This window comes from Hakea prostrata, chromosome 2 (genome assembly GCF_041222555.1).
Source record: "Hakea prostrata isolate BN-2017 chromosome 2, UWA_Hpros_2, whole genome shotgun sequence".
In the NCBI taxonomy this organism is placed as follows: Eukaryota; Viridiplantae; Streptophyta; class Magnoliopsida; order Proteales; family Proteaceae; genus Hakea; species Hakea prostrata.
This window is the reverse complement of record NC_142601.1, coordinates 13,110,603-13,134,918: the sequence shown is the minus strand read 5'-3', so window position 1 is coordinate 13,134,918 and position 24,316 is coordinate 13,110,603. Positions and strand designations below refer to the sequence as shown.

The 24,316-nt window shown below is 38.5% G+C and overlaps 1 protein-coding gene across 3 annotated transcripts; it reads left to right on the top strand.

Annotated features, from left to right (window-relative positions):
- Positions 1-893: 893 nt before the first annotated feature.
- On the top strand, positions 894-24,316 carry LOC149023835 (5'-AMP-activated protein kinase beta-2 subunit protein). 3 transcript variants are annotated; one of them, XM_089144309.1, is made up of 4 exons: positions 894-1,168; positions 9,158-9,345; positions 23,680-23,770; positions 23,854-24,316. In XM_089144309.1, exons 3-4 carry the CDS (start codon positions 23,744-23,746, stop codon positions 24,172-24,174), a joined length of 348 nt encoding a protein of 115 aa, XP_089000435.1. In that variant the 5' UTR covers positions 894-1,168; positions 9,158-9,345; positions 23,680-23,743; the 3' UTR covers positions 24,175-24,316. The 3 variants fall into 3 exon arrangements, with proteins under 3 accessions (XP_089000435.1, XP_089000436.1, XP_089000434.1); XM_089144310.1 differs by lacking the exon at positions 9,158-9,345 and adding an exon at positions 2,908-3,015; XM_089144308.1 differs by lacking the exon at positions 9,158-9,345 and having other exon boundaries at positions 895-1,168.

Here is a 24,316-nt window from a genome sequence, read left to right as displayed (position 1 = left end):
TGGAGAGAATAAATAGGGATTGAGAAGCTAGTCTCTAATTAGGAATGAAATTTTGAATACCTAATAAGATTTCTTTTCAAAAATTTCCTTAACCCACATTTGTAAAAAGAGAAGAGAATAAATAGGAAAAAAAATGAGAGAGAAGATAGGGAAAAAATGAGAGAGAAGAGAGGAGAGAATAAATAGGGATTGAGGAGTTAGTTTCTAATTAGGAATGAAATTTTGAATACCTAATAAGATTTTTTTTTAAAAATTTCCTAAACCCACGTTGATAGAAAGAAAAGAGAATAACTAGGAAGAAAATATAAAAGAGAAGAGAAGAGAGAATAAATAGGGATTGAGGAGTTAGTAATTATGAATGACATTTATACCCATTATTTTATTTTTAAAAATTGTTCTCAATATTGGAGACCAAATAGTGTCATTTCACATGTGGGAAGAGAAAAAAAAAAAATGATAATTAAGGAAAACAAGAAAATTAATATTATTTTTTAAAAAATCCACCTCGGCCCCTCTATAGGTCCGCCCCTGGAATCAAGTATCCAAGCATTTTTTTTTTTTGGTACAAAGGCGCTTTTTATATATAGGGATATGGATATTACATATGCCGCTGGCTGGTAGGAGTTAAACTTATGACCTCTCCACTGAGAAACAGGTATCCAAGCATTTTGTTTGAATGCAACTCAAGCTGCCTTGTGGCGTCTTATGAAAACCTAGAACAGTTTTAAGAAAACCATGATAGGCCCAGGCCCAAGCCCAAGCCCAATGGACAAGTGATTTACAATTGGCTCCCTATACGCGCAAGGCGTGGCTAACAATAAGCAGCGGAGCGCGTGTGCTTTACATTTTCCTACACGTGCGAGGAGGCGTAGAGGAAAAGCTTTCCTCCCTTTGAGACAGAGAACCAAGAAAAATAAAAAGTGCCACTCGCCGAAGGATCAATGGTGCTGGTTTCTTTCGTTGCCTGCCCTTTTGGCTAAAATCAGTAGTACCATCTAGAGTCCGTTCAGCTACCAATTCTTAATTCATTTCTCGGAGGGTTTGTCTCGAGAAAACCATTGTGGTGTTTGATTTGAGTGTTAATTCACATTTTCTGACGGAGTTGTCTGGGCGGAATTCTCCAGAGATACAGAGTTTTCTACGGTGGAATCGTTAAACAGTTAAAGAGGTACTTCCCACTTATGATCTTTGTTTTTTTGTTTTTGCGTTCTTTCTTTCTTATTCTATGTTGCAGGTTTTTTGCCCTACAGTTCTTTTTGTATCTTTGTATCGTTGTTTTGAAGAAGAGGGTTGTCAGGCTGTTGATGGAACCCTGTTGATGTGTTAGGGGTTGAACCTAAGAAGTACTAAGTTTGTATACCTTCATAAAGTAGTCTTTTCGTTGAGTTTACATCTTTGTCTTCACTTTGATGTGTCTACTTTGTTTAAGTTGGTTTCTATTGAATTCTAGTTGTTCCTGGCGTGGAATGTGATTTGGTCAGTTGCCCACTTATATTCATTGCGAGGGAAAGCAGACACACAACAGTGATATAACAGAAAACACTTCCGTTCTTTTTTGTGTTAGTGTAGCTATCTCCTGAATTGTATTGGTGTCCGGGTGTGAATATGATTTTCTAGTTAACCCATTTCTAATCTTTCTGAGAACAAAATGGCTTCTAGATTTTTAAGAACCGAACCACTCCTAGGTCTCAAGAAACACCTACATTTCTTCATGGTCGAGAATTGAGACACTACTAGAAATAGTTGTTCTTGTTTTTTCTGTGTATGAATTTTGTCCTAATTTGCAAACTCAGGTCAAAGGTCAACTTCCTCAAGCTAGTTGTTTTTCCTAGACAACAGCGTGGTTCAGTATGTGATCAGCCACACGGTTCCTATTCTCCTGTCTGCCTTGTTCTCTTAATGCTGCATCAGTTTTCTCAAAGAACAATATTGTTATTAGTATTACCTTTTCTCTCTCTACCTAAATCAGGTGGTCCAGGGTGATAGGCAAAACTTGGCTAGCTGGGTGAGCACAGAGGTTACTGGGTTTTTGTTGGGGTGACATTTTGACTAGTAGGATCCCTTGCCAATAAACTATATAGGCTCTTACTTCATGAACTATTTGTTCTGATATGCACCCGTCTCTTTCACAAGTTTTTATTTTTCCACCAAACATATGTTGTATGCTTCTGTTACGCTATATCACTTTCTAAATTTATGTTAACAAACTTAAAATAAAAGAACAGGATCAGGGTTAACGGACTCATACAAATTGACATGTGATTTCTTTATGCAATTTTTCTGATTTTGATACCTTAGAGAGATACTTTACATTATTTACTAACGATGGAGAAATTAAAGAAGCTCATAGACTAAGAACAAGGTGCGTAATACATATGGTTCTCAGATGCAAGGACTCCTAATAATCAGGTCTGTGATCAGCTGCAGTTGTATTATGATTGGAAGTATTCCAGTTCATGGAAGGGAGGGAAAAGAAATGAGATCAATCAAGAATAGAGAAAACATGTGAAAGAAAAGAGTGGAAGGAGCATATGGGAAGATTGGGTATAGGATACGAAACCCATATGCTCTGGTCAAGAACTCCAAAAATCTTATTTATTTTTTTAAATGGCTAGTTGTATTTTTTTTTAATATGTTATTTTTAACTTGAATCATCACTGGTGTTCACATACATAGATCTTGATTAAAACCACCAAGATATCGTGAAATATTGGTTTTTTCTTTTAAGGTTGAAATAAACTACGTGTGAATCAGTATGAATGCAAGGTTAAACCAAAATTTTGGCATTTCAGTTGAAATTTCAGTTGACTTGATTTCACTGCACAACAGTTCATACAAAAGCAACATATCGAATGAAATGTTTCAGTTCAACATATTTCAGGAGTTTTGAATGGTTTTTCCTATTAGGTTAAAAACTGAGGTACAATAACTATGTAATGCAATGACACTACCTTGGACTGTCACAAACCCATTTGGGTATCCAGATGGACATGAACAGTTAGGAATTTATTATATGTAAGTAGATATATTTCATTTATAAATTTGCAAGTTTTAGAATCTGATTAGGAATCTTAAGAAGTTGTTTCCTTTTTAAAGTTTGTTTCCACGTTACTAGGCTTCCATTGCTAGTTATGTTTTCTTCTTCTAAATAGTTTGTATTATGTTGAAAACACAGAAGTCTTTTGAGTGCTTGCCGAAGTGTTTGTGCAATCTTCTTTCCCCATCCCCACCCCCCAAACCCAATAGAAATGAGCAAAAAAGTTATATGGGGTCTACAACTGATCCCAATAGAAGATATATGAAGAAGTGCCATCTAATGTGGTATGAGCATTTGGAATGGAGAGCGTTAACTTCAGTGGTAAGGTGGAGTCATGACATATATTTATGAGGTTAAATGAATGAGGGGTGGATCAAAATTGATTTTTGAAGAGGTAAGAAGGAAAGGTATGAATGGCCCAGACTTGGCAATTAACATGACCATAAAAGGAGTTGAATGCCATAGCTAAGCCTGTTTAACTGGGGTATTGCTTAACATCCTCTTTAGTCACTGTTTAATTGCAAGTCATATTGAGTATTAGTTTTTTCTCTTTTGTTTCTTTTTACCTTATACCTGCCTAGGGATGTATATGTAATTCCAACGTTATTCTTGAAGAATCAAATAGGTGAGAGGAGAACATCTCTAGCTCACCACAATCGCTTGCATCCCTTTTCTTCTTCTTTTTGTAGCTTATACTCATTCTTCGGTGCTACAATCAATACTTGATATCAAAGCATGTTTGAGGGTCAACCAATTTCATTTTTTCCTTCTACACCTCTCTTTGGAACTCTGGAAAGGTAAACGGTACTAATTTATCAAAAAAGAAAAGAGGCTATAGTATGTAAGATGCTACATGTAGAAGACCAATAGTGAGTTCTTGGGGCTGCATAAATCAGTTGAAGCCCCCAGAATCTCCACAAGAGTTACCACTAGGTTTTAATCTCTTGCTTCTGATTCTTCCTCATCAAGCATCCTTTGCAATGGAACCATGCTTTATTGGAATTGCTCAGGGGTCTTTCAAGCCCGTAGGGACTTGTTGAAGTGACATGTTTAGGGGCACAGCTCATTTTCTTACAGCCTCACGAGTAGTGCCAGATTCTGGTTTGCTTCTCTGTTTCTAAAACGGCTCATGCTTTGTTGGATAATTCTGTTGGTTGATGTGTCAATTATTTGAGTATTATTGGTTATCATCGAATGAGGCTAAGGTTTAGAAGGTGCAGTGGACTTATTTGTTTATTGGCCTTCTAGTGGTGTATTTGGTTGGAGGTTTGTTTCTTTGGGTACGGTAACTCCGCATTATCAAATTGTTTTGTTAAGTGTGTATAAAGTGAGTGCATATCACGGCTGGGTCTGGACCTGAAGTTAGTAGACCTGTGGAGGCATATGTAATTCCTAGGATATTATTAAGTGAGTAGAATTAGAACTGATGTAGCCTCAGGAGGACTGAGGGCCAATTACTGGATCTCTAAACAGAACCAGCTCTTGTACCCCCCAAAAAAAAAAAAAAAAAAAAAAAGAGAAGAAGCTCAATTTGGCTAATTTATGGATAGGTAAGCCAAAATCTATTAGGTTAGGGTTTTATCTCAATTGAGTTAGGTTTTGTTATGGGTTGTTTTGGGGTTCTTTGTAAATTGTATTGGTTGATTTGTTGATAGAATGTTGCCCATCAATATCTGGGTTGGTTGTATCAAATTCTAAATTTCTTGCAAACCTTGAGATTGTTAGGGTTTTGGGATGGGATTATCTCAATTAGGCTTTTGAGTTGTCAGATCAATGCAAGATTTATGGGGTGTTTAGATTGGGGTAAAGGGGTAGTGGTTTCAAGTTTGAAACAATTTAGATGGTTAAAAGTAGGTTGCTTGAAAAGTTAAGGTATATAGTCTTAGGATTTTAATGTAGTTTGTTGGCATGCAAAAGAACCTAGGTTAGGGTTACTAGATTGTGTTGGATTCTACTAGGAGTTCAATTAGAGTTTGTATTTATGTAAAATTCTATTCCTTGTAATAGTGTACTTTCCACTTAATTATAAATAGAGGGCTTGAGATCATTGATCGAAGAGCCATTCTACCAATATCGTGTTTCTCAACATGGCATCAGAGCCTAAGTTCGATTAGGGAAGAGAAGAGAAAAAAAAATTATTGCTGAGGAAAACCTACCTCCGTTACCGAGATGTCTCTTTAGATGCCATTGCCTCTGCTTCCGCTATCAACCAAATCTCTCCAGAAGCTATCACCGCTGCAATTGTACCATCACTGCTGCAACCGAACATCTTCTTCTTTATCTGCAACATCCTATCGCACCTAATAGAGCTTTCACCTCAACCTTGCTTCCGCCATCGACCAAAGAAACAAAAAGGAAAGAAAAAAAAGTCCATCGATTGGGATTTACTTCTTCCAGCGAGACTGCATCGTTCCATCGCTTCTTTCACTATCGAGATAGCATCGCTCCATCGCCATCGCCATCGCCATCGAGATTGCATTGCTCCATATAAATCCAGGTAAAACCTCCATCAACATCTCCATCGTTAGTGACTGTGCTTCTAATACCCTATTTACAGTTCTTTGTTGGTACCCTAATAGCCCATTGCATGGATTGAACCAAGCCGAACCATATTTTGTTCCCCAATGTCTCAGGGGCTTAATTTGTAAATTTACAAATTCTTAGGGTCTTATTTGAAAATTCATATTTTCAGGGTTTATTTGAAAATTTTCATAGTTTTTAGGGCCTTATAAAAAAATAAAAAAAAGAAAAAAAAAAAAAGAAAGTAGGAGATTTGTATTTTTTTTCCTAAGAATTGTTTGGGTTGTTCGGCTATTGCATTCTGCGACATTTGTGTTACTTCGAAAGGGTGAAGTCTGAAGAACTGCAGATAATTTTGTCAACATAATAACTATTGATGGTACTCCTGCTCCCACTGGCTTTGAACATTACTCCACTCTTCATCCTCTTTCCGTAAGATTTGATGGAACAAATTATTTGATTTGGTCCCGATCTGCTAACCTGTCTATTGTTGGAAAAGGACTTGTTGGACACATTACGGACACCACTATCAAACCTACTACCACATGTGTTTCATAGGATAAATGGATCTCGAATGACTCTCTTATTATATCATTCCTTTTGAATTCCATGCATCCAAATATTGCCCGGGGTTACCTGTTACTTGATACTGTAGCCCAAATCTGGAAGGCTACTACTGAAACCTATGGACAGTTGGGGAATGATGCACAGGTTTATGAGCTACGAAAGAAGCTTCATGAGACTACCCAAAAGGAACTGACTATGGCCCAATATTATGCTGAGTTGCGCTCTCTTTGGCTGGAGTTGGATCATTATGGGGATTATCACCCCACTAATCTAGATAATGTGATTACTTATAGGAAGCACATTGATAAGATTCAGGTATATGACTTCTTGGCAGGTTTGAATGTGGAGTATGATCAGATCAAAGTGCAAGTATTAAGTCGTTCTCCATTTCCTACACTAGAACAGTCTTATGCACTTGTTCAGTGTGAGGAAAGCCGTCGATTTTAATTATGCTTCATGCTCCTATTGTGGAGAAATCAGCCTTACAGTTTGTTAGCATTAAATCTGATTCAACTAAGGAGATTGTCAAGTGTGAACATTGTTACAAACCATATCATACCAAGGCCAATTGTTGGAAGCTCTATGGGAAGCCTACTGATTTTGAGCAAAAAAGAGCACAAAAAAGAGGAAAACCGAAAGCTCATATTTCTGAGACAGTTTCCACAACAACCCTTTGTAGACGTTGGTCTTTCACAGGAGGAGTTAGCTACTCTGCGACGTATTCTGTAGTTTTCTACTACTGATACAACATCTACCATTGCTTCCTCTACTAACCAAACCAACTCCTACCTTGCTACTTCAAGTAAAACTTTTACAGGCTTCCAAGTTTCTTCAATTTCTACTCCTTGGATTATTGATACAGGAGCCGCAGATCATATGACAGGTTTATCCTCATTTTTCTTACAATATTCTCCAACTTCTGGAAATGATAAAGTTCGAATTGTTGATGGCTTATATTCTTCCATTGCTGGAAAAGGGACCATTTAACATTCTCCATCATTTTCTTTGTCTAAAGTTTTACATGTTCCCTCTTTGTATACTAATTTTCTCTCTATCAGTACTTTTACACATGATTTGAATTGTAAAGTGTCATTTTTCCTATCTTACTGTGTCTTCCAGGATCTGGTCACGGGGAAGGAGATTGGATGTGGTAAACTAGACAATGGACTTTATTTGCCGAGCCGATTGAAGGATCTACTTTTGCTCTGACTACATCTTATAATTAGGTCCATTTAGTAATATCAGATCTTCATCAGTGGCATTGTAGACTAGGTCACCCCCTGTAGGAACTCTTAAGAAAATATTTCCTGATTTAGTTTCTTCTTGTAATGAGGATGATTTTTTTTGTGAAGCCTGCATTTTTGCGAAGCAGACTCGTTCTACTTATTTACATTCTCTTCATAATAGAAAAACTATTCATTTTATACTAATTTATACTAATGTGTGGGGTCCCTGCTGACGTGTCTATTACTGGCCATAGGTACTTTGTTACTTTTATTGATTGTCACTCTCGTTCTACATGGATTTATCTTTTAAAACAAAAAAAATGAGGTTTTCCGATGTTTTCATGATTTTCATAATATAATTAAAACTCAGTTCAATGCCACTGCGAAGATCCTTCGCAGTGACAGTGGCACAAAATATATTGATGGTGAATTTCAGAGATATCTCTCTGACTCTGACATAATACACCAGACCAATTGCGTTGATACGGCTGCCCAAAATGGGGTTGTCGAAAGGAAGAATTGACATCTCTTAGAGATAGCCGGTTCCATTATGATTTATATGAATGTACCTGACCAATACTGGAGTGATGCTATATTCATTGCTTCTTACCTTATGAATAGGATGTCCAGTAGGATACTTGGTTTTAAATGTCCTAATGAGATTCTCTAGGGAGCTTCTTTTTTTATTATTCCCATAAAGATTTTTGGATGTGTGTGTTATGCCTGAATCACCGCCCATCAGAGTAAGCTGGCTCCCCGCGGCGTACATTGTATATTTTTGGGGTATTCTGCTACTCAGAAAAAGTACAAATGTTATAATCATTTTTTTAGGAAAACCATTGTATCCATTGATGTAATTTTTAATGAGTCTTGCCTTTACTATACACCTCTCTAGGGTGAGAGTCTTAGAGGAGAGGTGTTCTTTTCGACTCTAGATCTTCCTATCACACACCAACACAACTTAAGAGTCCCAGAAGAGTTTCCTGACTAGGGGGAGACTTCTGCCAGTATACTTAATGTAGTACTATATTTGATTGATCAAAATAATAGCCAAATAGGACCTTTCACATGGAATAAAGTTCAGATTTGGTAAACTTAAGATGAAATAGAAGTTAGATGTAAAAGAGGGCTGAAACTAGAGTGGTATTATAAGGATAATAACATAACAATATAGGCTGAATAGATCTTCAAAACAGGGGCAAAACTATGATGAGGAAATTGAAAGGACAATATGAGGGAATTGAGAATAACAATGTAACACCCGGGCTTTACACCGTAAGGTGGATCGATTGGATCGAACACCAACCTGCCTTGATCAAACACAAGGAGTCTCCATAGAGAAGGAATGCTAACAAAGCAAATTGATTTCAATAGATCAGTTGTGTCTTCACCTCTTACATAAGTCTCTTTATATAGCATTCTAAAGAGATATGAACATTAATTGTAACATCCAACCGCTAGCTAACACTACCTATCTATTAATAACTCAACTACTATCTACCTCTTTGATAAAGGAAAACTCCTTTGACAATGAGTTTTTTTATTTTCAAACCACAACCCCTTTTATTGACTTTTCAAAATCTAGACTTGGGCTTATGTCTAGACTATTAAGTTCAACATATGTGGCCTAACTTTAACCCACTAAAACAGTCCTAGCCCATGAAAGCCATGGGTTGATTCATGTGATAGCTTTAGGCCTTTGATGGGCTTAACCCAATGGGCCTTTTCTTTATTAAATATGTCTTCAATTCTGCATAAATATCTGATGACTCTAATCCTCTCCCTTCGTTTTCTGAACCATGTGAAGAACCTAGCCAGGGGCAGACCACTCATGTGAGACAAATTGTTGAGGTCTTTCAAAACCAGATTGACCAGAATTAGGAGGTGCAGACTTATCAAAAGAAGAATTACAACCGGCTAAAGCAGGTGGAGAAAGGTGATACGTTACCACTTTAGTCTCCTACTCCAGAATCAGATTCTACTATTCCCCTTAAGGTATCTTCTTCTGATTTTTCTATTGCGGTTAGAAAAGGAGTCAGATCTTGTACTCAACATCCCATAGTTAAATATGTTTCTTATAACTCTTTGTTTGACTCTTACCGTGCTTTTATATCTTCTCTGTCATCTGTATCTGTTCTTAAAAGTTGGCAGGAAGCCTATGTTGATAAGAGATGGAAGGCAGCTATGGTAGAGGAAATGCAGGCAATAAAGAAAAATGACACTTGGGAGCTGGTTACACTTTCCTCCAGGAAAAAAACCAGTGGGCTGCAAATGGGTATTTGTGGTTAAACAAAATATGGATGGACCAGTTAACAAGTTGAAAGCTAGACTAGTTGCAAAGGGGTTTACCCAGACCTATGGGATTGATTATTAGGAGACTTTTGCCCCCGTTGCGAAACTAAACACTGTTAGAGTTCTGTTGTCCGTTGCTGTGAACAAAGATTGGAACTTGCACCAACTAGACGTAAAGAATGCCTTCTTACATGGGGAGTTAGCGGAAGAAGTCTATATGTAAATTCCACATGGTTTCTCCGATGACAATACTGCAAGGAAAGTTTGTCGGTTGAAGAGGTCAATCTATGGGTTAAAACAGTCTCCTAGATGCTGGTTTGGACACCTTTTGAAGGCAATGACTTCTATTGGTACAAGCAAAGCAATGCTGATCATACACTATTTGTCAAGAAGTCAGGTACTAACATCACACTTCTCATTATCTATGTAGACGATATTGTCATCACAGGAAATGATGGTGAAGAAATTCAAAAGTTGAAGGACTTTCTTGGCAGAGTTTGAAATTAAAGATCTAGGGAAGTTACAGTATTTCTTAGGGATTGAGGTGGCTTGATCAAAGAAAGGTATATTCCTATCCCAAAGAAAGTATGTCCTAGATTTATTATTAGAAGTGGGAATGTTGGGGTGTAAACAGATGATACCCCTATTGAAGCTGAAGCTAAACTTAAAGAAAAAGAGGGAGAACTAGTGGACAAAGGAAGATACCAAAGGCTGGTAGAGAAGCTTATTTACTTATCCCACACTAGGCTAGACATCGCTTATGTTGTAGGGATAGTGAGCCAATTCATGCATGATCCATATTTAGCTCATATGAAGGTTGTTACCAGAATACTACAATATTTGAAGGGAACTCCTGGAAAAGAAATACTTTTGTCATCCACTGATAATCTAAAAGTAGAAGCATATATTGATGTAGATTGGGTTGGATCTCCAGACAGGAAGTCAATTTCAGGTTACTGTACCTTTGTTGGAGGTAATCTAGTTACTTGGAGAAATAAGAAATAGAATGTGGTAGCTTTATCTAGTACCAAAGCTGAATATAGAGCTATGGTTCGTGGAGTTTGTGAACTACTATGGTTGAAAGGCTTGCTGTAAGATATTAGAGTCCAAGTTCCAAACCTATGATGTTTTATTGTGACAACATGACTGCTATTAATATTGCTAATAATCCGGTGCAACATGATCAAACTAAGCACATTGAAATTGACATGTTTTTTGTCAAAGGAAAGTTGAAACAAGGGCTTATCTGCATGCCTTTTGTAAGATTTGGAGACCAAGTAGCAGATGTTTTCACTAAGGGTTTGAAAGAAAGAAATTTCCTTCCTATTGTAGGCAAGTTGGGCATGACTAATATTTGTGCCTCAACTTGAGAGGGAGTGTTGGATTCTACTAGGAGTTCAATTAGAGTTTGTATTCATGTAAAATTCTATTCCTTGTAATAGTGTACTTTCTACTTAATTATAAATACAGGGCTTGAGATCATTGTTCGAAGAGCCATTCTACCAATATCGTGTTTCTCAACAGATTGGGATGAAACTATGATTGAAAATAGGCTGTAGTCTACATAACCAGTGCTCAGAATCTTGTGTGAATCTAATGATTAGATATATGTAGATCCAACCTAGAATGTGGGTTTCTTGGTAGGATCGATCTCAAGTAAAGGGGATCTTGATTGGTTTTTCCCTGGAAGTTGGGTGCTCTAATGGGGATCAAGTATTGGTGGGGTAGTGAGGGGAAAGTGTGGGCTTGATTAGGATAGGGTCTAAGATGAATGTCTGGATCTGTTCAGTTACAGATATGTTGCATAGGGAAATTGATGAGTCTTCTTGGGGAATGAGAAAATCAAAGGAAATGAGAGATTGGTGGTGGTGGGGTGAAAGGAGGAGGAGCTGGATCTTCAATAGTACTCAGTGTGGTTGCTGTCTTCAAGTTGCCCTCCTTTCAGAAGAACTCTATGCTCACTTTCCCTAGTGGATATGGTTCAAGCATCTCATGTTATTTTGGTTGATACACCGGTTTTCATCAACTATTTCAATAGGAACATCGACAAGTTTTTTTATGTGAAACCAACATAGAAAGCAAGATCGATTTACTGATGAAATTTGGAATTTAGCTTTGTTCTTTGCTCTCATTTACATAATTTTAGGGTTTTATTTATTTATTTTTTCTTTATTAAATCATTATTATTATTATTTTACTAGTTTAGTCTATTTACTTGTTGACCAAGTGAAGACAGAGACAGTATGTGATGTAACCAGGTTCTGGGCCAGTCTTCAGGATCCTCTCCTATAGAATCAGCAGTACAATTGGGGTTAAAAATCCTACTGTTTTAGGTCTGGTCTTAGACTATTCTCAATGGACAGCAGCTAGTGGAACTTCAATTTACTGTGAGGCTTAGGGTTCTTAGCTGAATTAGGGTTTGAAAGTTCTGTACTTAAGTTTCCGATGTGTACAGCTGTACTTGACCAAATTGACCCATATCCATCCTTTCCCACAATCCAAAATTATTTGGCTTCTTTCTACCCATCTTAGGCATCCCATAATATTTTTACCTTAATTTGCTGGAAGATTCTGGGTGAATCCTAAATTCTAGGGAATCTTTCTAAGAAACCCTAAACCTAGAATTGGATTTACGTCATCTGAACTAGCAAAATATGAAAGATAAACCTGGTTAGAATGGTGCCAGTCACCCTCTACTGTAACATGCTGTCCTCAGCCAAAGTCTGCCTAAACCACTCAGAGATTATCCAATACCCTCTCCTCACATTTTCCCCATTCTAACACCCATCAAGTAGTGTCGGTTATGGTAACCACCAGCCCCCTCCATGTGTCTTGCACCAAGGGGCCTACCATTCCATCTCCTTTGGAGTTAACCTTGTCCTCAAGTTGAGGTCAGATCAAGACTCAGGAGCTTGGTCTTCACATGTTTGCCACACAACTGTGCCAATTCTACGACCAATTTGCACATAATTATCTGGAGAAAGTTTGTGCATAGCAGAGACCAATTTGCGACTTGAATAAAAAACAGATTGCTCTTCGCTTCCATTAGGTTTGCACTTGAATACTTGGGGCAAATGAACTCAATTCCTTCGAGTAGATCAACCTTTCCCACATGGAATACAATTGTACTTGAAACATCATTTACTGATGCATCAAGAACGACATAGAACAAAACGGTAACATGCAAATAAGCCTGCAATGAACTGCTGCCGCCCAAGAATGCTTCTTGCTTATCGGCAACAGCATCTTAATGACCCTTATGTTGCCATTTGCTGCGGAGACCTTCCTGACCTTACGTTTTGACCGACCTGGTACAGTTTTTGCAGTTCTAGGATACTGCTGCCTTGCCTAAGGTTTAGCACAAGCAATCCTTTTTACTGGTGGAAAACGGGTAGAAGTTCAATACTCCAGCCAGTTCCATGCTAAATTAGGTTCATTCGCACTATATTGAAGACGAACTGGAATTGCAGTGGTTATAGAAGCAAGAAGCTTAATACCAAAAGTATTTGCTAACAGTTTCTCTGTACGTCAATCTATAGTCACTCTAATTGCTTCCAAGTACTTAGCTTCCTGACTTTTTCTCTCATTGCATTTCCTGTGCACTTCAAGACCAGTGTGTGAAATCCTGACCCTTCAATCATGAATTGGTGCCTGTAGCCTTACAATCCCCTTCATACAGTGTAAAGTAGCTGCAGCTTGCCTCCTCACAAGGTACCCTCTGACAAGTGCCTGCAGGCCTATTATGCCCTTTAAAGCTCGTAATGCCCGACGAGCCACATAACCCCTAAAAGTAGACCTTGCCATGGTTGTAGTTGTTCTTGACATACTTTACTCCCAGAGTTCCACCAGTGTAACATGGGGGTTTCTGTCGCCATTGATTGAGGGTTTTCTGCCTGATCCCTGCCTCCATTGTTGTGCTATCAGGTGCCCAGGTTGGGTCGAAAGAATAGAGGTAGTAGATGAGTGAATAGGTTTTTTCTGGAATCACCCCTAGTTTTAAGTTACTTCCTCTTAATGGTCCATAAATGTTATCGATTGGCCGCGTGTTTCCTAGCGCACTTGCTGGGCTGGGCCTAATTTTCCTCCTTGAAGCCAAGCTATGGGATCCTATTGAATGGGCTAGATGCAACAATTTTAGGGGCTTTATTTTAGTTAGGCCCCTTAATGCCCACTTCCTGGTTTTAATTTGCGATGTCGAATGCATTGACCAGCCTACAATCAAGGCCGCGACTAACCCAGTTGCTGGTTGGATCTCCTGTGTTTCTTCTTTCTCTACACCTGCAAGGTTCATCTGTGCGACTGAAACCCTAACTGCCTTCCCAAGTTTTGCCACCAAACCTGATGTAACCCACTCTCTTTGAAAACATTGGCAATCAAGTGTGGCCAAAACAAATCAAGTACTCCCTCCGTAACTGTCCCCATGTTGGAGAAGGTTTCTGCCATCTTCAGTACTGCAACTAGACCAGAACTTTCATCGACACCTCTGCCCTCACCCAAGGTGGTTTCGTTGGAGCTTGCATCAACCAGTCAATCTTTCTTATGAATCGATGAGAGTTCTCCTCTGGAAAAGGGCAGAAACTTGTTTTCCAACTATGCTGAGTCCAAGTTTCCAATCACACAAAAGTGATGGTTCCCAAAAAGCCTCTTCTTTGCCCAGTAACTGATGGTTGTCCCTTTGATCCCTTTCTTCCTCTTGAAACGAGTAGCTTCTGAGCGGCTTTGTCCGGGTCTATTTTCATTCCTTAAACATGACATAGGTCTCATATTCAGGACAATGGATAAGCTCCTCTAGATTTGCTTGACCATGTAAAGAATCAGGAGCAACGGTGCTCGTACGAAGAGTAGCAGTAACAGACTCAGCATCGCATCTAAACTCCTTCGTTTTCCCCTCCATCGTATCTTGTCCCATCTCAACTTTTCTGTCGTTATGCATGGAATCCTGATATATGGCCTGACGGTGCACCCCACCTTCTGTGTGGCCTCTAGAGATTGAGAGTCGATTCCAATGGATCATCCCCGTGTCTCCTTTGTATAAACCCTTATTTCCTCCATAAAAATTTCGGTTCATTGTCGTCCCATTTCTACTTGTTGCACTAACTGTTGGAAACTAAAAAGATGAATAGGCTATTCAGGTAAATTGAAACTTGTTTTATTCCAGCTCTGCTGAAAAATAGAGAATAACGAAGGCCTTAAGTAGGCTTACATACAACGGACTCCTAAGAAAGCTCAACAAGAAAAGAGAAATTTAATATCATAACACCATCTAAACTTGCTAGCCTAAAGAATAGGTAAAACTAATTTCACTAGCCTAAAGAATAGGTAGAAAAGACACCGTCAATAGAACAACCTTTGACTTATTCAATGGAATAAACATAGCAAACTCTGAAAACAATGATGAATCATTCAAAATTGCACACACCCGACTTATGATCTGAAGTAAACATGCTTGTGTTGGGGAAGAGACTTTGTCATTATGTCTGCAACCTGCTCATCAATAATGCAAAACTTCAGAATTATCACTCCATTGCTGCCAATTCGTGAATGAAATGCTGTCATATATCAATATGTTTTGATCTCCCATGGAACACTAGATGTTTTGCTATTGCTATTGCTATTGCTATTGCTGAAATATTGTCACAAAATTTCAGTTACTTCTTTCAGTAGCTGGAAGTACTCTTTCTATCGTCTAAGGAGCCTGCCTAATCACTGTTAGAATAACCAATTAATCTGAGACTGTTTTTGAGAATACAACAACAACAACAATAAGCCTTGTCCCAACTAAATGGGGTCGGCTACATGGATTCTTGCCCTCCAATCAGTTCTGTTGGAGGCCATGCTAGATACAAGGCCTAAGTTATACATATCCTTTTCTCAGCACTTCTCCTAAGGTTATCTTAGGTCTACCCCTAGCTCTTCTAGTTCCTTCAATATGAATTATATCACTTCTCCAAACAGGAGCATTTATAGGTCTCCGTTGAACGTGGCCATGCCACCTCAAACGACTTTCTCTAAGCTTATCACTTATGGGAGCAACTCCCAGACCAACTCTAATATGATCGTTTCTTATCTTATCTATCCTAGTTTTGCCACTCATCCATCTTAGCATCCTCATTTCTGCTACACTGAGTTTATCTATATGATTCTTTTTAACAGCCCAACACTCTGCATCGTACATCATAGCTGGTCGAACAACGGTCCTATAAAATTTTCCTTTAAGCTTTAATGGAATAAGCCGAACACATAAGACCCCGGAGGCACCTCTCCACTTCATCCACCCTATTTTAATTCTTTGGGAAACCTCATCCTCTAAATCACCTCTTTTACTTATGATTGAACTTAGGTACCTAAAACAATCACTCTGAGGAATCTCTTTATCGTCAAGTATCACCACCTCATCATCTGCCCGATCATGACTAAAGTTACAAACTAGATATTTTGTCTTCGATTTACTAAGTTTAAAGCCTTTTGATTCCAAAGCTACTCTCTGTGATTCTAATTTGGTATTAATCCCCACTTGGGTCTCATCAATCAACACAATATCATCCGCAAAAAGCATACACCAGGGGACCTCATCTTGAATGTCTTTGGTTAATTCATCCATTACTAGTGCAAATAAATATGGACTTAAAGTTGACCCTTGATGTAGTCCAATTGTTATCGGGAATTCATTACTTTGTCCCCCAGTGTTCTAACACTAGTCACCGAACCATCATACATATCCTTAACTATATCTACATATTTACTTGCAACATTTCTTTTCTTTAGTACTTGCCAAATTAACGCTCTAAGGACTCTATCATAAGCTTTTTCTAGGTCAATAAATACCATATGAAGGTCTTTCCCACATTCTCTATACCTTTCTATAAGTCTCCTAATTAAGTAAATAGCCTCCGTTGTAGATCTTCCCGGCAGAAACCCAAATTGGTTCTCCGTAACTGTAGTTAAGTGTCTCAAACGGGTTTCAATTATTCTCTCCCATAATTTCATCGTATGGCTCATCAATTTAATGCCTCTATAGTTATTACAACTTTGAATATCTCCTTTATTTTTGTAAATTGGAACCACAACACTTCTCCTCCAATCATCTGGCATTTTCCCTGTGCTCATAATCTTATTAAACAACTTAGTCAACCAAACTAGTCTATGGGTTCCTAAGCTCTTCCATACTTCAATTGGGATTTCATCAGGACCTTGTGTCTTGCCGAGTTTCATCCTCATTAAAGCTTCTTTTACTTCGGACATCGAAATTCTACGTATATAAGTTCGGACACTGATGCCTTGGTGAAAAGTATAATCGTCCGAAACATAAGTGCTTGAAGAATGCTCATTTAGTAAACTAGAGAAATAGGTTTCTCATCTTTTCTTAATATCCTCCTCACAAACTAATACTTTACCATCTCCATTTTTAATACATCTAACATGGTTAAGATCTCTACTCTTCCTATCCCTCATTTTAGCTATCTTGTAAATAGATTTTTCCCCTTCCTTTGTGCCCAACTTATTGTAGAACTCTTCATACTTCTTTTCCCTTGCTTTTCCCGCAATTTTCTTAGCTTCATTTCTATCCAACTTATACCTTTGAAGATCCTCCACATCCTTAGTTCTTTGCCATGTCTTAAAACTAGCTTTTTTATTCCTAATGGCAACTTGAACCTCACTATCCCACCACCACGTCTCTCTATAAGAATGGATCTTTCCTTTTGATTCACCTAGAACATCTTTAGCCACCTTCTTAATACACATAGCCATCTCATTCCACATTGCATTGGTATCCCCTTTAAAATCCCCTTTTCCTTGTTTGACTACTTCATTAATGAAGGATTTAGAGTACTCTCCTTTCAAATTCCACCATCTTATTCTGGGATAGTTTACCTTGGACCTTTTATGTGTTCTTGGGACTAAACACATATCCAAAACCACAAGTCTATGTTGTGCAGTTAAGCTTTCCCCCGGTATCACCTTGCAATCCTTGCACAACAATCTATCAGTCCTTCTAGTTAGGAAGAAATATATTTGGCTTCTATGCTGTCCACTTTTGAAAGTAATCAAATGTTCATCTCTCTTTTTGAAGTAAGTATTTATAATAAATAGATCAAAAACAGTAGCAAAATCCAAAATTGAAATCCCCTCCTCATTCCTTTCTCCAAAACCATATCCTCCATGAACACTCTCATATCCTCTTTGATCTTTTCCAATATGTCCATTTAAATCACCTCCTATGATAATCTTTTCTCCTTGACGAATTTCTTGCATTAATCCATCCATATTTTCCCAAAATTCTAGCTTTAGACTTTCATCTAGTCCTACTTGAGGTGCATATGCACAAATTATATTTACGAACTCTTTTTCCATTACAAGCTTCATAGCTATAATCCTATCACCCACTCTTTTAACATCCACCACATCATTTTTTAAATCTTTATCCACTATTATACCCACTCCATTTTTATTTGTTTTATCCTCAGTATACCAAAGTTTAAAGTCATCCAACTCTTTGGCTTTTTTACCCCTCCATCTAGTCTCTTGAATGCAAGCTACATTAATCCTTCTTCTCCTCATAACATCTATCAATTCTAAGCTCTTACCAGTTAGAGATCCTATGTTCCAAGATGCCAATCTAATTCTACGCTTATGGACTAGCTTCTTTACCCGCACTGGTCCACGGCGCGGGAACCCTTACCTACTTATCACTGCATCCGGGCGCCAATGCAACGCGTCGCTTACAGGGGACGCCCTAGCTAACCCTTGCCCACTTATCACTACACTCGGGCCATAGTGTAGCGCGTCGCTTCTTTTGTCAGGGAACGCCCTAGCATAGCTTTTATCATATAAGGTCGAATCGATTTTGGTACTTTTTTTGAAAATACCATGTACCAAAATCGATTGTTCTAGGAATATATCCCAGAATCATTTTTGCAGCTCCAAGATGATTTGTTGGATTGTGCATAAACCTAGAAACAATTCCAATAGAAAATACAATATCTGGACTTGTGTGTGTCAAATAGAGTAGCCCACCAACTATACTTCTAAACAATCTTCCATCTGCATTTTTTGTGCCGTCTTCTAGTTTTAATTTTTCATTATATTCATGGGAGTGGTTGCTGCCTTGCAATTCAACATATTGAAATTTTTGAGTAAATCTGTTGCACATTTCTTATGGGGAATAAAGATTCCATCATCTTCTTACTTCACTTACACACCAAGAAAATAATGTAATGTGCCTAAATCTGTCATCTCAAATTTGCTCATCATGCAAGCTCTGAAATCAGAGGTGAGAGAGTAAGATGATCCCATATGAATCATATCATCAACAAAAAGACATACCAGCAAGAAATCCTTTTCACCACAGTTTTTCAAATATAGAGTAGGCTCATCCTCACTTCGTTTGAAATCATTCTGAAAAAATAGGAGTCAAATCTTATTGTACCATGCCCGTGGAGCTTGCTTTAATGCATAAAGAGCCTTTTTACCTTGTATGCTTTCTCTTCTTTGCTTTCTACTACAAAACCTTCTGGTTGATTTACATACACTTTTTCTATGAAGTCACCATTTAGAAAGGCTGACTGAATATCAAATTGATAGACATGCCATTTTAATTGAGCAGAAATAGCTAAAATAGTTCGGATAGTTTCAAAGTGAACTACTGGAGAGAGTTTCTTTGAAGTCAATACCTTGTCTCTGTGAGTATCTGTTTGTAACTAGCATTGCCTTGTGCTTTTGCATGTTGCCATCAGCATGATACTTTGTCTTGAAAATCCACTTCAGTCCAATGGCTTGTTTTCCTGGAGGAAGATCAACTAGATCTCATTATTCATTTCTTTGGATTGCCGTAATTTCTTCTTCCATGGCTACTCTCCATTCTTCTTTCTTTGTAGCTTCTTCAAATTTTGTTGGATCTGAAATAAATAAGGCAAATGTATATAAGTCATAAATATCTCTCAAGGACCTGAATTTTCTTGGAGGCGTCTCATTGGATGACTTGCAGAGGAGCTATTGGAACTACATGGACTATTGGTTGAATCTCCTAGGGATGAGTTTTCTGAAATTAAATTGGCAACTGCATTTGAGGACCCTCAGCTTCCATTTGTATTGAAACCAACGACTTTTCACACTTGCGTTGCCAATTCCAACTTTCATCTTCATTAAAAACAACATTCCTGTTGATAATCACCTTGCCATTTATAGGGTTATATAGTTTATATGCTTTAATCTGAGGAGAATAACCAATAAAAATGTATTTTGTTGACTTCTCATGAAGCTTATGATGTGTTGGTCACTTCATCAAAGCATAAGCAATTCAAATTTCTGAGTGTCTCACCAAAGATTTTTTACTACTCTATACTTTGAAAGGAGTCTGATACATGACAACTTTTTTTGGCGAGATGTTCAACAAATATACTGCAGTTGTAACCATGGTGGAAGAGAGCGAGATCTTGCCACTCAAAAAAAGCAAGGTCTCGACCGAGATGACGAGATCTTGGTCGAGATCTACCAAAATTCTGGTGTAATCTCGGTGGGTTTTAGGGCCCCGGTTGGGCTGAAACTTGATATTTAACCTATTTAAGGCCTTTTGAACACATTGGTGGTCTTAGATTTGTGAGAAAATAACCCTAAGTATGTCTTCTAAGTTGACCCTATGTGTAAAATCGAAATTCTATGAAATGCAAGGTTAGATCACTTGAATACTTGATGTGTAATGTTAATGTATTTGATACTTGATAGTTGATAACTTAAATGTCCTCAAAATTTTATAACCATAAGAAGTTTTAGACTTCTAGTAAGTCATAAATCATAATCCATAAGTTCACAATCACAACTCACAAGTCACAAGACTGACAATAATACAAGAGTACAAGAGTAACAAGATTACAATTTACAACTTACAAAGTTACAACTTACAACTTACAAGATTACAAGACTATAAGACTATAAGACTATAAGAGTATCACTCAGCATTCTGCATCAACCGATTCTGAACGGTGGCAACATATGACTCCCAAGTCAACCCATCACTGTAGTATGTCACATATCGGTTTATATGGAACTGATATGTCTCCATGTCAGAATACTGGAGGAATAACACTCTGGGATAACTGTCAATCGTGGGTGGGTGAAAGTGCCATTCATGTTGTTGTTGTTCATATTGCTGTTGAGTATGTGGGTAGGGGTTTCTAAACCACTCAGTTAACAACCCACCTTCACTCCCATATGCGTACTCTCCAGGTGCAGGGTCTTGAGGAATAGCATGATCTCCACAAGAAGAATACCCAGTGTAATCTAACCTGGTGCTTTGATCCCTGTATAGGTACCCCGATGACTACCAATTGTCCAAACTTTGTTGTTATGAATCACGGTGACCATGATCTAGGCTCATGCTTCTCATGTTCAATTCAAGATCATGCATGCTCGCATCATCATTCGTTTGCCCCCAGTTTGATTTGCTCTTCCTACTCCTAGTATAAGTCTGAGAGATAGGGGAATTGTGGCTAGCATGTGTCGGATGACTAGGACCTGGTGGAAGTGACTCCCTTTGTTGACCCTGACTTCCACCAGCAACACCACCTGCATGACTGCCTCCATGTCTCGATGGCTAACTTGGGCCACTTAGCCCTCTGGTATCATCAGCATCATCTGAACTCCCACTACTAGATGTCACCGCAATTGTTTCAAGTCAACCAGGTGGCTCCACAAATGGTACAATTGGTTCTTTTGATGCTGCTACAGCAGCCTAACCCTCATCAAAAGACACTTGCTCAACCACAGCATCTGGGCCCATAGCAACAACAATGCTAGGATCTGGCTACCCTCCTGGCCCATCTAGCATTGGGCCACCTCGATCCCTAACCACACTGATATATGACATCGTCTTCCTCATCTTCTGCGGGGGGCTCACGGAATATATCAGTCAACTCAATCGGTTCGCGATTTTCGTCATCTATATCATCTTGTATGTGCCCTACTCTCAATCTCATGTTGTAATGCACATACACTAAGTCCTCGAGCCTCTTACTCCCCAATCTGTTCTGTACCTTACTATGGATGAGTGAGAAGGTGCTCTAGTTCCTTTCGCAACCAGAGGATGAGCAAGTTTGTGAGAGTATTTTAATTGTTATGTCCCTGAGATTTGGTGCACTAGTTCCATATAGCACCCACCAGTCAGCTGCATAACCAAAAATAAGAATGCGTTAGGCAAGTAAATCTTAATATTTATATAACTTATCAGTTATCATTTACATAATTATAGACTTAATGATTTATAGTAATGGACTATTTACCAGGATCATTTTTTTGCCTGGTTGCAAGCGCAGAAGGGTTTCCAAAACTCTTAGAGGCATCCCTGAACTCCCTGATCTGTACACCAATTCTTCAATTATTGTATTATGTATATGCTTAATGCACTAATGCAAGAAGTTGATGAAACAATTGAATAAGTTCTTACCTCTCCATTAATTGTCCCCTGCATGACGAGATTTGAAGAATAAAAGACTCTGATTGGGGGGTTGGGAATCCTTAATAGATGAGGATCTCAACACCAGACTACCACACCCAAAAAGGAATTAAATTACTACAAGATCACAACTTTAGAATTGGAATTTTGCTAACACACTTTAACCCAAAAATAGAACTCTCATAATAAAACAAACTCCTAAAAGATAAGATCCCCTTGGGATAAGGAATCTTATCTTATCCATAACTAACTTAACACAACTTAAAAAAGGATTATAACTCTCAAACTACTGACTCAAATAGAAAATCAAAAGTTGATCCATAACCCTTGGATCAAGGGGATCCTGTCAAGACCCATAATGAGTCCTAAAAGGGGGTTGAAAATGACCAAAATACCCTTAGGGTATTTGGCAGCTCAAAGTGCCTTTTTTTTGGGTGTCTGGATTTTGGGCCCAATTTTTGGGGGTCTGATGCTGGTTACATCACCAAGCTTTGAAATCACAGATAAGAGAGTAACATGATCCCATATAAAATCATATCATCAGCATAAAGACATAGCATCAAAGTCTACATATTGCTAATGAACAGTAACAAACCAAACTTTGAATCAAGGGCCATGACTCAACCCTGCAAATCCGGAATAATCCCTTGCAAAGCTTGGACATCCCTTTCCAAGTCCTCCACTCTCCCGTCTAATCTCAAACTCACCATTTCCCAGGGATTGAATGTGCTTGAGTACTAGATTGATACGAATCTGCTATTTGGGCTAGAAAAATATGACTATTTGATAGGAACCTCCTATCTGGACTAGAAAAATATGAAAGATAACTTGGTCACCCCCTACAGCAACATGCTGCCTTCCAGCCAAAGGCTGCCCAAAACCCTCACAAATTAACCGATACCCTCTCCTCACATTTTCCCCCTTTTTATCCCCCATCAAGTGATGTCAGTTATGGTAACCACCTCCCCCTTCCATTGGTCCTACTCCCAGGGTCCTATCAGTGTGACTGATGGGTAATCCTTATTATCTCCAACCTGCACAGATTTTCTCTTTTCTAATCGAATCTGTTGGGCCAACTCAAGACAGACTTGGGATTTTATGGCTCTAGGCCCAGGTCTCTCCTCCTCCAACCCTCCTCCCCCCAGGAAAAAAGAAATAAGTCACCACCACCACCAAAAACAGGAAAAATAAATAATATGCTGATTTAGGATGCATGGCATGACTAGGTGATGCCAGTTCACTCCCACACTAGTTGACCTATCTGCCAAGGAACTTAATGAACCATTTTGTACAGATCAGCAGAGAACTACAACATGGCAGATTTAGAATATTGAAGGAAATCTTTTTGGGGCCTTGGCTCATTTTAGAACTTCTATGGTCTTGTAGATGTTATGCTTATCTTATTCTCCATTATGCTTCTTCCAGTTTATTATTGGTCTAGCGGACTTTTTGATCTCTGTTATCTTTGTTCCTGCTTGTTGCTCTCAAGTTGTTTCCATTATTCTCAGAGAAATATCTGTCTGCTTACTTGGTTTGCTGAATCTCTTTCGTTGGTTTGCAAATTCTGATGGAAATGGAACTTGTTTCAGGCTCTCCTACTTGTTTCGTCAAATTGTTAATGTTTGGCACTGATAGCCTGGCCATTTTCTTATCATGGATAATAAATATGGCGAAGACCAAGTAAGCAACGAGCCTTGAGTGTTGAGCTTTTCTGATTGTTTAGACCACCAGATTATGTGAGACTGATAAGAAACTTACTGCAGGATGAGGTAAGCGTAGTAGGATTTGAAGTTCCAAAGTCACCTGAGTCAAGCTACAACAACCCATACCCCAGCAATGAAGATGAAGACAGGGTGCCGCCTCTTGTTCCTCCTCACTTTCAACAAACATTATTGAACTTTCCAGCAGACAGGGACAACTCAGGTTCTGTTCCTGTGCCACAGAATGTGATTCTCAACCATCTCTACATTGAGAACAGGGATGCCCCTCGATCGGTGGTGGCACTTGGGTTCACGCATCGCTTCCGCTCAAAATTTGTTACAGTTGTGCTTTACAAACCAATTCAAAGAACGGGCGGAACTTGAGGTGCATTTTTTGTCATCTTAGCATAGGTTATTCTCTCATACACTAAGGGATAGTTGCTGTGGAACCTATGCAGGAAGATAGAAGCAAAATTTGGTTCTTAACCTCCTTAATGCATGGCTTACATGTTTCTTCCCTGGATTA